Raw genomic sequence first — 14701 nt, forward strand, 5'->3', positions numbered from 1 at the left:
GTTTAAAAATCCTAAAATATTTTTTAAGGTTGTATTTTTTTCTGTAAAATTGTATTTCTGAAAGTTATAACAAGCAAAGTAAAAAAAATAAATGAATTTATTTAAACACGTGGAGACCAAGTCTTTAAAATGTTTTCTTGGATTTTCAAATTCAATTCAATTTAAGTTTTGTCCCTCTTAGAATTAAAAATGTCGAGCAAAGCGAGACCAGCTTCCTAGTAAATAAATACAATTTAAAAAATAGAGGCAGCTCACTGGTAAGTGCAGCTATTTGAGCTATTTTTAGAACAGGCCAGCGGGCTACTCATCTGGTCCTTACGGGCTACCTGGTGCCCGCGGGCACCGCGTTGGTGACCCCTGCGGTAGAGTATGGGCTACCACATTCCACGTAGCACCGCACTGTATCAATATGCATCATTAAACATACTGTAAGTATGCTACCAAAACAACGTCAAAATATGTTGCCTATGTAAATATTGTGGTATTTATACATTAATCTATCAACAGGAAAATAATGTGTTATGATTAGCTAGTTTGCTATTTGCTAACGTTGGCATTTCCAACTAGAACGCAGCTGTTCGGGCAAGCGACAATTGCATGCTTAAAATAAGCTTCGCAGAATAATAAATGCATTGAATATTTTTAAATCATTCACACAGCTTTGAAGGAAAATAATGGCAAACAAATACAACTCCCTACCTCCTCACAGAAGCCTGACAGATACAACACTAATGCGCACGCGCAGGTTCCCCACAAACAGGTTACCCGGAAGTTAGAAGTATGGCATGTCGGAGGTACCAATATAATACTGCCGACAGATTTGGTATTCCTGGTTAAATTTACGTCTGCTTTTAAGCGCAGCTAACGTGGAATATGCACAGTTACGCATCCTCTTTGCAGACCTTAGCCGTACAAATATTCAATCGCGGAAGTGGTGGATGTATACTAGCTGCAATATAGTGTGTTTTGTGGTTCTCAGGGTTTTTACAAACTTAACACATTTAGGTGATCGTTTAAAATGGAAGACGACGCGCCTGTAATTTATGGTCTTGAATTTCAGGTATGTATGTCTTCTGAATGGTACAGGAGGTCCTTCTCACCATCAGCTCCCTGACTTTTAAGATACACACATACACATAGTATAGACCAGTGTTTTTCAACCACCGTGCCGCGGCACACTAGTGTACCGTGAGATACAGTCTGCTGTGCCGTGGGAGATTATCTAAATCCGTGGTTCTTAACCTCGTTGGAGGTACCGAACCCCACCAGTTTCATATGTGCATTCAACGAACCATTCTTTAGTGAAAAATATATACATATTTTTTTTCAAATTCAAGACAAAATTATATGTTTTTCTTATTGGTGCACAAAATGAACCGTGCACGAACATCACATTGTTCAAAGAACAACACCAACACAGTGCATGAACTCACAACAAATTACACACTTGCAAATCAGATGGACAATTGGACGGAACATTGTTTGGTGGCATCCATATTACGCGGTTAGGGACAAGTTTTTATCCAAATGATGAGTTGGGTGTGTCTTGACCTCTGCGGTGGAGGCTCTGCCGAACTCCTGAGGCCGACTCACCGAACCCCTAGGATTCGATCGAACCCAGGTTAAGAACCACTGATCTAAATTCACCTATTTGGGTTAAAAATATTTTTTGCAAACCATTAATTATAGTCTGCAAATGATGTGTTGTTGTTGAGTGTCGGTGCGGTCTAGAGCGAGGCAGAGTAACCGTGTAATCCTCTTCCATATCAGTAGGTGGCAGCCGGTAGCTAATTGCTTTGTAGATATCGAAAACAGCGGGAGGGATGGTGCAGGTAAAAATACGTCTAATGCTTAAACCAAAAATAAACAAAAGGTAAGTGCCCCTAAGAAAAAACATTGACGCTTAGGGAAGGCTATCTACAACGAAACTAAAACTGAACTGGCTACAAAGTAAACAAAAACAGAATGCTGGACGACAGCAAAGACTTACTGCGGAGCAAAGACGGCGTCCACAATGTACATCCAAACATGACATGACAATCAACAATGTCCCCACAATGTAGGATAAAAACAACTTTAATATTCTTGATTGCTAAAACAAAGTAGATGCAGGAAATATCGCTCAAAGGAAGACATCGAAAAGGCCACAGGAAAATATCCAAAAAGAGGAAAAGCCACCAAAATAGGAGCGCAAGACAAGAACTAAAACACTACACACAGGATAACAGCAAAAAATTCACATGGCGTGATGTGACAGGTCGAGACAGTACATCTACTTAGAGACAAAGGCTATAGTAATGCATGCTTGGTTATGATTTAAAGTCATATCCAACCATTGCGACAACGACTTTTTATTATCAACTGAGTTTTGTTTTTTTAGTGATTTCTGCTGGTTGTGTGCCTCCAGATTTTTTCAACACAGAAAATTTGCCTTGGCTCATAAAAGGTTGAAAAACAGTGCTATAGACTACAGTGTAGTATTTTGACATGGGTACCGTGTGCAAGGTTGTGCACTGATGTTTATTAAGTTGAGTGTTGTACATTTAAACCGTTGTTTACCGAGAGTAAGACGGAGTATAATTCATTCTATCTCTCCCACCTCTTCTACACATCACAACCACTACTAAAATGTATGTAACTATTTGTTTAACAATTGGAGGAAGCAGTCTTTATTGTATTTTTTATTACACATGTTTTAGTCTCTGCAGTACGGTGGAGGAGGGGTTAGTGCATGTGCCTCACAATACGAAGGTCCTGAGTAGTCCTGGGTTCAAACCCGGGCTTGGGATCTTTCTGTGTGGAGCTTGCATGTCCTCCTTGTGACTGTGTGGGTTCCCTCCGGGTACTCCGGCTTCCTCCCACCTCGAAAGACATGCACCTGGGGATAGGTTGATTGGCAACACTAAATGGGGAGCAGTGTGTGAAAGTGAGTGTGGATGTTGTCTGTCTATCTGTGTTGGCCCTGTGATGAGGTAGTGACTTGTCCAGGGTGTACCGCGCCTTCCACCCGAATGCAGCTGAGATAAGCTCCAGCAACCCCGAAAGGGACAGGTGGCTGGGCGATATGGCCTTTTATTAATATCTTCATATTTTTGTGCCATGTCACGATACACGATATATATTGCAATATTTTGCCTTAGCCTTGAATGAACACTTGATGCATATAATCGCACCAGTAAAATTATTCTGTGTCTACATTGAAGCATTCTTGTTCATACTGCATTTTAAACTTTCATGCAGAGAGGGTAATCACAACTAAGTCAATTTAGCAAAATTGTATTTATTAAACAGTTATTAAGCAATGGCACAAACATTCATGTCATTTCCAAAACAGAGAGTGCAAGATTGTCAGAGACATTTTAAAACGAGCTATTAGTGCACTTTTGTGCATGATGTCACTAAGATGACACATCAAAACAACACCAAATTAAAGTGCACTTTTTGTACAGAACGCCACTACAATAGTTTATAAAAAATAAAGTGCACTTTTGTGCATGATGTTACGCAAGGTATTTCATAAACTGTCAAATAGAAATCAGCTCAAAAAATCAAGTAGTGTATTTCCTTCGTTCTGTTGTAGGTTCCTGCGGACGTTATGTCCTTCTGTTGTTGATTTTTTTTTCACATGGTGATGATCTGGAAATTGTTGGTGTGGCACCGAACGGAGATGATGACATGCGGAGTGTCAAGCACTCTTCATTCTCTAGCGGGTGACTTTTCAAATGGTGCTACAAATTAGCAGTAATGCTACTTTTTGTAGCAACGCTTTTGCTGCATTATTGTCCAACATACAGTATTTCCGCTTGAAGCCAAACCACCGCCAGAGGACGAACCCCATGCTGTTTTTCTTGGGAATGAATTCTTCCTCCATTTGTTACCAGAGTTGCACCTTGTATCTCTCGTATCACCACTCGCAACGCACCGTTAGCACCACAGCTAATGTTACCCATGTAGCTACCTCTCTGCTCGGGGAGGGTGCGAGATGTTGCACGTGTGTAAGAAGGTGCGCTTGTTTTAAGTCTCTGTGAGAAAGACAGACAAGAAAGAGTGGGAAAACCAACTGTGTGAGAACGTATACTGAAGTATCACGATATAGTAATTTTCTATATCGGACAGAGACAAACCCGCGATATATCGAGTATATTCGACATATATCACCCAGCCCTAGATGGATGAATGGATATTTTAGTCTTATTTTACTGTTTACTGTACTATCTGTTGCAGTTTTATTTTATTGTTTGCACTGTACTGTCTGTAAGTTTGGCTGCTCTATCTACATTATATTGCCAAAAGTATTTGGCCACCCATCCAAATGATCAGAATCAGGTGTCCTAATCACTTAGCGCGGCCACAGGTGTATAAAATCAAGCACATATGCATAGAGACTGTTTCTACAAACATCTGTGAAAGAACGGGCCGCTCTCAGGAGCTCAGTGATTTTCTGCGTGGCTCTGTCATAGGATGCCAACTGTGCAACAAATCCGGTTGTGACATTTCCTCGCTCCTAAATATTCCAAAGTCAACTGTCTGCTTTATTATACAAGCCCCGTTTCCATATGAGTTGGAAAATTGTGTTAGATGTAAATATAAATGGAATACAATGATTTGCAAATCCTTTTCAACCCATATTCAATTGAATTCACTACAAATACCAGATATTTGATGTTCAAACTCATAAACTTTATTTTTTTTTGCAAATAATAATTAACTTAGCATTTAATGGCTGCAACACGTGCCAAAGTAGTTGGGAAAGGGCATGTTCACTACTGTGTTACATCACCTTTTCTTTTAACAACACCCAATAAACGTTTGGGAACTGAGGAAACTAATTGTTTAAGCTTTGAAGATGGAATTCTTTCCCATTCTTGTTTTATGTAGAACTTCAGTTGTTCAACAGTCCGGAGTCTCCGCTGTCGTATTTTCCATTTCATAATGCGCCACACATTTTCGATGGTAGACAGGTCTGGACTGCAGGCGGGCCAGGAAAGTACCTGCACTCTTTTACTACGAAGCCACGCTGTTGTAACTTGTGGCTTGGCATTGTCTTGCTGAAATAAGCAGGGGCGTACATGATAACGTTGCTTTGATGACAACATATGTTGCTCCAAAACATGTATGGACCTTCAGCATTAATGGTGCCTTCACAGATGTGTAAGTTACCCATGCCTTGGGCACTAATACACCCTCATACGATCACAGATGCTGGCTTTTGAACTTCGCGCCTACAACAATCCAAATGGTTATTTTACTCTTTGTTCTGGAGGACACCACGTCCTCTGTTTTGAAATAAAATTTGAAATGTGGACTCGTCAGACCACAGAACACTTTTCCACTTTGCATCAGTCCATCTCAGATGAGCTCGGGCCCAACAAAGCCGCCGGCGTTTCAGGGTCTGGTTGATAAATGGGTTTGGCTTTGCATAGTAGAGTTTTAACTTGCACTTACAGATGTAGCGACCAGCTGTAGTTACTGACACTGGTTTTATGAAGTGTTCCTGAGCCCATGTGGTGATATCCTTATCACACTGATGTCGGTTTTTGATGCAGTGCCGCCTGAGGGATCAAAGGTCCGTAATATCATCGCTTACGTGCAGTGATTTCTCCAGTTTCTCTGAACCTTTTGATGATTTTACGGACCGTAGATGGTAAAATCCCTAAATTCTTTGCAATAGCTCGTTGAGAAATGTTGTCCTAAAACTGTTCGACAATTTGCTTACAAAGTGGTGACCCTCGCCCCATCCTTGTTTGTGAATTACTCAGCATTTCATGGAAGCTGCTTTTATAAACATTCATGGCACCCAACTGTTCCCAATTAGCCTGCACACCTGTGGGATGTTACATATAACTGTTTGATGAGCTTTTCTCAACTTTATCAGTATTTATTGCCACCTTTCCCAACTCTTTTGTCACGTATTGCTGGCATCAAATTCTAAAGGTAATGATTATTTGCAAAAAAAAAAGTGTTTATCAGTTTGAACATCAACTATGTTGTCTTTGTAGCATATTCAACTGAATATGGGTTGAAAATGATTTGCAAATCATTGTATTCCGTTTATATTTACATCTAACACAATTTCCCAACTCATATGGAAACGGGGTTTGTAAGAAAATGGAAGAGTTTGGGAACAACAGCAACTCAGCCACAAACTGGTAGGCCACGTGAGCTGACAGAAAGGGGTCAGCGGATTCCGAAGCGCATAGTGCAAAGAGGTCACCGACTTTCTGCAGTCAGTTGCTACAGAGCTCCAAACTTCATGTGACCTTCCAATTAGCCCACGTACAGCACGCAGAAAGATTCATGTAATGGGTTTCCATGGCAGGGCAGCTGCATCCAAGCCATAGATCACCAAGTCCAATGCAAAGCGTCGGATGCAGTGGTGTAAAGCATGTCGCCACTGGACTCTAGAGCAATGGAGACGTGTTCTCTGGAGTGATGAATCACGCTTTTTCATCTGGCTATCTGATGGGCGAGTCTGGGCTTGGAGGTTGCCAGGAGAACGGTACACTTCGGACTGCATTTTGCCGATTGTGAAATTTGGTGGAGGAGGAATTATGGTGATGGGTTGTTTTTCAGGAGTTGGGCTTGGCCCCTTAGTTCCAGTGAAAGGAACGTTGAATGTTCCAGCATACCAAAACATTTTGGACAATGCCATGCTCCCAACGTTGTGGGAACAATTTGGAGTGGCCCCCTGCCTCTTCCAACATGACTATGCACCAGTGGACGCAGCAAAGTCCATAAAAACATGGATGACAGAGTCTGATGTGGATGAACTTGACTGGCCTGCACAGAGTCCTGACTTGATTTCGGTAGAACACCTTTGGGATGAATTACAGCGGAGACTGAGAGCCAGGCCGTCTTGACCAACATCAGTGTGTGACCTCATCAATGTGCCTTTGGAAGAATGGTCAAAAATTCCTTAAAACACACTCTGCAACCTTGTGGACAGCTTTCCCAGAAGAGTTGAAGCTGTAATAGCTGCAAAAGGTGGACCGACATCATATTGAACCCTCTGGGTTAGGAATGGGATGGCACTTCAAGTTCATATGTGAGTCAAGGCAGGTGGCCAAATACTTTTGGAAATATGATGGATCTATCTATCTATCTATCTATCTATCTATGTATCTATCTATCTATCTATCTATCTATGTATCTATCTATCTATCTATCTATGTATCTATCTATCTATCTATCTATCTATCTATCTATCTATCTATCTATGTATCTATCTCTCTATCTATCTATCTATGTATCTATCTATCTATCTATCTATGTATCTATCTATCTATCTATCTATCTATCCATCCATCCATCCATCCATCCATCCATCCATCCATCCATCCATCCATCCATCCATCCATCCATCCATCCATCCATCCATCCATCCATCCATCCATCCATCCATCCATCCATCCATCCATCCATCCATCCATCCATCCATCCATCCATCCATCCATCCATCCATGGGTTATATTCTGTTATGCTCCCTATTAAATTATGATCCATTATTTGGCATTTCACGTGTTGTATTCTATTTGCTGTCTCGTTGTTGGCACCCTGTTGATGCATGTTGCAATTGAAAATCATACAGTCAATATCCTCTTTTGTGTCGATTTTGCAGGCAAGGGCATTAACTGCCCAAACAGCTGAAACTGATGCCATTCGTTTCCTTGTGGGCACACAGTCTCTGAAGTTTGACAACCAGGTAAGAGCACAGCAAAAGTTTCAACAAATGTTGCAACTTTCAATTCATTTTACATTTTAATGTACAGTGGGGCAAAAAAGTATTTAGTCAGCCAGCGATTGTGCAAGTTGTCCCACTTAAAATGATGACAGAGGTCTGTATTTTTTTTATCATAGGTACAGTTCAACTGTGGAAGACAGAATGTGGAAAAAAAATCCAGGAATTCACATTGTAGAAATTTAAAACAATTTATTGTGGAAAATAAGTATTTGGTCAACCATTCAAAGCTCTCACTGATGGAAGGAGGTTTTGGCTCAAAATCTCACGTTACATGGCCCCATTCATTCTTTCCTTAACACTGATCAATCGTCCTGTCCCCTCAGCAGAAAAACAGCCCCAAAGCATGATGTTTCCACCCCCATGCTTCACAGTAGGTATGGTATTTTTGGGATGCAACTCAGTATTCTTCTTCCTCCAAACACGACGAGTTGAGTTAATACCAAAACGTTCTATTTTGGTTTCATCTGACCACATGACATTCTCCCAATCCTCTTCTGTATCATCCATGTGCTCTCTGGAAAAACTTCAGACGGGCCTGGACACGCACTGGTTTAAGCAGGGGGACACGTCTGGCACTGCAGGATTTGATTCCCTGTCGGCGTAGTGTGTTACTGATGGTAACCTTTGTTACTTTGGTCCCAGCTCTCTGCAGGTCATTCACCAGGTCCCCCTGTGTGGTTCTGGGATTTTTGCTCACCGTTCTCATGATCATTTTGACCCCACGGGATGAGATCTTGCGTGAAGCCCCAGACCGACGGAGATTATCAGTGGTCTTGTATGTCTTCCATTTTCTGATAATTGCTTCCACAGTAGATTTTTTCACACCAAGCTGCTTGCCTATTGTAGATTCACTCTTCCCAGTCTGGTGCAGGTCTACAATTATTTTCCTGGTGTCCTTCGACAGCTCTTAGGTCTTGGCCATAGTGGAGTTTGGAGTCCGACTGTTTGAGGCTGTGGACAGGTGTGTTTTATACAGATAACGAGTTCAAACAAGTGCCATTAATACAGGTAACGAGTGGAGGACAGAAGAGCTTCTTAAAGAAGAAGTTACAGGTCCGTGAGAGCCTGAGACCTTCCTTGTTTGAAGTGACCAAATACTTATTTTCCACCATAATTTACAAATAATTTTTTTTAAATTCCTACAATGTGAATTCCTGGATTTTTACATTCTGTCTCTCACAGCTGAAGTGTACCTATAATGAAAATTACAGACCTCTGTCATTATTTTAAGTGTGAGAACTTGCACAATTGGTGGCTGACTAAATACTTTGTTGCCCCACTTTATGTACATCAAGTGTTTGGCATTTTAAAAGATATGCATATTAAGTTCCATCCATTTTTTTTCACCGCTTGTCCCTTTCAAGGTCACGAGGGGTGCTGGAGCCCATCTCAGCTGTAATTTTTTTATTGTAAGATACATATCAATTAACAATACATCCACACTTGAGGTTGTGTGAAACCATGGTGGTTCATGCCGAGAGGTGTTTCTTTTTGCCCTTTATGTACCTATATAATTTCCAAACCCCTTTTCCATATGAATTGGGAAATTGAGGTAGAGGTACATAAAAAAAAAATACAATGATTTGCAAATCCTTTTCAACCCATATTCAATTGAATGCACTACAAATACAAGATATTTGATGTAACAAACTCATAAACTTTATTTTTGTTTTGCAAATAATAATTAACTTTGAATTTCATGGCTGCAACACGTGCCAAAGTAGTTGGGAAAGGGCATGTTCACCACTGTGTTACATCACGTTTTCTTTTAACAACACTCAATAAACATTTGGGAACTGAGGAAACTAATTGTTGAAGCTTTGAAAGTGGAATTCTTTCCCATTCTTGTTTTATGTAGAGCTTCAGTCGTTCAACAGTCGTATTTTACGCTTCACAATGCGCCACACATTTTCGATGGGAGACAGGTCTGGACTGCAGGCGGGCCAGGAAAGTACCCACACTCTTTTTTTTACGAAGCCACGCTGTTGTAACACTTGCTGAATGTGGCTTGGCATTGTCTTGCTGAAATAAGCAGGGGCGTCCATGAAAAAGACAGCGCTTAGATGGCAGCATATGTTGTTCCAAAACCTGTATGTACCTTTCAGCATTAATGGTGCCTTCACAGATGTGTAAATTACCCATGCCTTGGGCACTAATGCACCCCCATACCCTCACAGATGCTGGCTTTTCTTCTTTGCGTCGATAACAGTCTGGATGGTCGCTTCCCCTTTGGTCCGGATGACACGGTGTCGAATATTTCCAAAAACAATTTGAAATGTGGACTCGTCGGACCACAGAACACTTTTCCACTTTACATCAGTCCATCTTAAATAATCTCGGGCCCAGAGAAGCCGTCGGCGTTTCTGGATGTTGTTGATAAATGGCTTTCGCTTTGCATAGTAGAGATTTACCTTGCACTTACAGATGTAGCGACCAACTGTATTTAGTGACAGTGGTTTTCTGAAGTGTTCCTAAACCCATGTGGTGATATCATTTAGAGATTGATGTCGGTTTTTGATAACGTGCCGTCTGAGGGATCGAAGGTCACAGTCATTCAATGCTGGTTTCTGGCCATGCCGCTTACGTGGAGTGATTTGTCTAGATTCTCTGAACCTTTTGATGATATTATGGACCGTAGATGTTGAAATCCCTAAATTTCTTGCATTTGCACATTGAGAAACGTTGTTCTTACGCATTTATGGACAAAGGGGTGTACCTCGCCCCATCCTTTCTTGTGAAAGACTGAGCATTTTTTGGGAAGCTGTTTTTATACCCAATCATGGCACCCACCTGTTCCCAATTAGCCTGCACACCTGTGGGGTGTTCCAAATAAGTGTTTTATGAGCATTCCTCAACTTTATCAGTATTTATTGCCACCTTTCCCAACTTCTTTGTCATGTGTTGCTGGCATTAAATTCTAAAGTTAATGATTATTTGCAAAAAAAAAAAAAAAAGTTTATCAGTTTGAATATCAAATTTGTTGCCTTTGTAGCACATTCAACTGAATATGGGTTGAACATGATTTGCAAATCATTGTATTCCCTTTATATTTACATCTAACACAATTTCCCAACTCATATAGAAACGGGGTTTGTAACTTAATTATGTTTATGATTAACACATTAGGTATGATCGAATGCAATTCTGCATCAATCACTATAAACAACAACTTTGTTGTTAACTTACTGGTGCCTTAGTCTAAAAGCCCTCACAAATTGGCAAATAAGATTGAATATCATTATTTTTGTAAATACAGTCTTTGCTATAACTTGAATGCAAGATTCATTAGATTGTGAAGGAAGGAGTGTGGGCCTCATACACAAGATTGCCGAGGAGTCCCCCACCCCAGCCTAAACCTAACGTCCACACACACACACACACACACACACACACACACACACACACACACACACACACACACACACACACACACACACACACTTGGTATGTTTAAATGCACTAAAACAACTAAATATTCGTGAATTTGGTTGAAAGCATTTTTTTTTTATTTTAACACCTGTAAAAAAACCTATATAGATTTTGGACTTTTTAAAGATGGGATTAACATATCTACAATTTCTCTAGTCAATATTCACTCAAATATAGTTTTAAATGTGTAATATTCCCCCTTACTTCAGTATGTGAAGCAGACATTAGCTGATACACATTGTATAGAATGATCATTTGTTGGAAATACGAATCATAAAAACACATTATTATTATGATTATGTATTAGTGCATCTCCTTGGGTTAAGCCTATGCCGGTATATAACATCTTTTTTTCTAACCTTAATTGAGGGTCCTTGGACACACCACAATTATGTATGATGAGATACAAAAGTGAAACTGCTAGACAAAATGTTGTTCGATGCAGGCACATGTAGATGTTGTATTTTCACCTTTATTTGATTAACGCATCCTTATTCCAAAATGTTGGTGCTTTGTGGGAATGCTTAAAGGTGAATTTTGATGACGTCATGACTTCTGTTTTGAGTGACAAGTCCGATTCCAGCCTTGCTATCCTTCAGGTGGCACTGTCACGCCAAATTTCTTCCCCCCTGCTAAAACCTTCCCCCCGGAAGAAATTTGGCGTGACAGCCCCACTAATGCTTAAAGGACTCCAATGAGGGCGTGACAATACCAAGTTATATGACTCTTAAGGGTTACAGCTGCAAAATTAGTAAAGCAAAAATAGCTTGAAAGGTTAGCATGCTGGAATGCTAATATTTTTTCCTCACCGTTAAAGGTTACAGCTGCAAAATTAGCGAAGCAAAAATAGTTTGAAAGGTTAGCATGCTGGAATGCTAATATTTTTTCCTCACCGTTATTGTTCACCAATGACAATCAGCCAATTATAATGCTTTTAAAACAGGCAGCTGTGTGGGCTGCTTTAAGGGCCTTCCACCCTCATTGGGGTCCTTCAAGCATTAGAGGGGCTGTCACGCCAAATGTCTTCCGGGGGGAAGAAATTTGGTGTGACAGCACCAACTATTTTGCATTTTTGATTGGGGGGATGTAGGCCTTAGACATTGTTAATTTGATTCAAGCAACCTTATTATTGAACTTTAATGACAACATTTGTTTCATTTTGACTTAATTTTATCTTATTTATGACTTAATCTTTTTATTACTCATATAGTTACTCTTTACTTACCCTTACTTAATATGATGTCAGCCTTGTTTGTATATGTACTTTACACTACTTCAGCCAAGGTATGCAATGCTAACTTCACACATTAATAACTCTATTAAAATAAGCAGTATTATGTGAGACCTGTTTGAAGACAAGGTTGTTTAAATTGGCAACTGGTTGTTAGAGAGATGCTGCTCTGCTTTCTGAGCATGATTGAATACTCCCACTGAGATTAAAATAGCATATTGTAGATGAGATAATGAAAATTAATTAATATTGTAATTGCTACTTTAAAACACATCTTTTAACTTTGTCTGTGCTTTGGAAGCTTCAATTTTCCACAACACAAATGAACCTTAATGACTATATTATAAATCTAAGACTTCAACTGATTGTAATGGAATTGAAATGGAAACGATAATAAAGGTTATTGAAGAGATCTCAGGACCATTAATGTATATTAGTAACCTATCATTTCAAACATGTACATTTCCAAACAAAATGAAAATAGCTAAAGTTGCGCCAATTTATAAGACTGGAGACAAACACCAATTTACAAATTCTAGACATGTTCATTTACTTTTACAATTTTCTAAAATATTTGAAAAACTGTTCAATAACAGATTAGAGTTTCACAAACAAAAATAGAAATACTCGAAGAGAACCAATATGATGGATACAGAGCTAATGATTCAACTTTGATGGCTTTAATTGAAATTACAGAAGAAATTACCAATGCAATAGAAAGTAAAAAATGTGTGGCAGCAGTGTTTATGGATCCAACTAAAACATTTGACACAATTAATCACAATATTTTAATCAAAAAACTAGAACAATATGGCATCAGAGGGTTAGTCTTAAACTGGATAAGAAGTTATTTAACAAACAGGAAACAATACTTGAAACTTGGCAAACACACATCTACAATGCTAAATATATCCTGTGCCATACCTCAGGGATCAATACTAGGACGCATGTTCTCATTTTGATATATTATTTTCATATTTTTCTTACTTTCTGAAATGTATCCTACAGTCAAACACAGAGTTGAGTTGGCAGTTAGTCATATTCCAACATATAATGAGAAAAAATAAATATTTATTTAGCTTCAAATAATGACAGTATTTATTTAAACATAGATGTAACTGTTGATCTAATGAAGAATGGTGACTAAAATTATGAAATACAGTCCGGTGTAAATTTTTATTTTTAGGTCCTTAGCATTTAAATATTGTTTATTTTGAGATAAATGGGTAAACTGCTTTAATTTAAGTATGTCTGTTATTTTTATCATATGATTTGCATTGATGGAGTGAACTTCTACAACCCGTGGCCAACATTATGGAATCACTTTCAGTGTACCTTGGATGCTATTTTTATGTTGCTTTAATATGTTACAGAAATGTGTTCTTTTGCTATACTTTATTATTTGTATTGTTATTTCTTTTACATTTTTTATTTGTGTTTGGTTTCTTTGGTTCTGTGCTTTAAAAGTTTTTTGTGTGGATATTTTTTTCTTTTTACAAGACTTCAGTATTCCCCTGGTGATCCATGATTTTCCCTTACTAGTGATGTGGTTAATGTAACGTTTTCGTATTGGACAGTGCTTGTCATACAGTTTTAAGAAAATTTTAAGGAAGGTGTCTTTCCTCATCTGGGTCTCACCAGTCTTGACCACATAACTGAGATTTGAATGCTGCTATGGTCTCGTTTTCGGTGTCTGACAAATCTTTAGTGAGTTGCTTTTGTTGTTTCTTGCTAATTAAAGAAATTGGGAAAAATGCTGAATACATGTAGATGATCACTTATATCGTTGAATACTAGTCCTGCTGTTATTTGATTCTACGGCTGATTGGTGAAAATGTTATCAATTAATGTGGCAATGTCTGCTGTTATTCTGGTTGGTTTTGTGACGAGGGAGAATACATTATTGCTGTACAATCCTGTTATAAAATCTGTTGTTTCGGTACTTTCCAAGGGGTTCAGAAAAATAATATTAAAATCACCACACACAATATGGAGCTTGTTTGACTCACTGAACAAATACATTTGATTGAATGTGTCTGAACACAATGCAGGCGTTCTATAAACACAACTATTTATTTATTTTTTGCTTCAATTTCTACAGTTAAACATTCAAAGACTCCAACAATAGCAGTTTATTTACTATTAATCTTCTTACAGTTTAATTCTCGATTGACAAAACATGTTACTCCCCTCTCCTTTTTCCAACTCTGTTTGTAGTGAATAATTCATAACTTTCCAATCTCATTTCACAATACTTGTACTCACTAGCCAAGTCTCTGAAACTGCAATGACACACTTTT

At 38.9% G+C, this 14701-nt stretch overlaps 2 protein-coding genes across 2 annotated transcripts in view; one reads left to right on the forward strand and one right to left on the reverse strand.

Moving 5' to 3' along the window:
* Positions 1-785, reverse strand: part of trappc12 (trafficking protein particle complex subunit 12) — a 59967-nt gene extending 59182 nt beyond the window's left edge. Inside the window, exon 1 of the mRNA XM_061895650.1 lies at positions 700-785. The gene's annotated coding sequence lies outside the window, so the exon portion shown is untranslated. The remainder of the gene's footprint in view (positions 1-699) is intronic.
* Positions 786-891: 106 nt separating this feature from the next.
* eipr1 (EARP complex and GARP complex interacting protein 1) overlaps positions 892-14701 on the forward strand; it is a 158500-nt gene continuing 144690 nt past the window's right edge. Inside the window, exons 1-2 of the mRNA XM_061895652.1 lie at positions 892-1060; positions 7619-7702. Coding sequence (XP_061751636.1) covers positions 1019-1060; positions 7619-7702 — 126 coding nt within the window. The 5' untranslated portion in view covers positions 892-1018. The remainder of the gene's footprint in view (positions 1061-7618; positions 7703-14701) is intronic.

This window comes from Nerophis ophidion, linkage group LG03, assembly GCF_033978795.1.
Source record: "Nerophis ophidion isolate RoL-2023_Sa linkage group LG03, RoL_Noph_v1.0, whole genome shotgun sequence".
In the NCBI taxonomy this organism is placed as follows: Eukaryota; Metazoa; Chordata; class Actinopteri; order Syngnathiformes; family Syngnathidae; genus Nerophis; species Nerophis ophidion.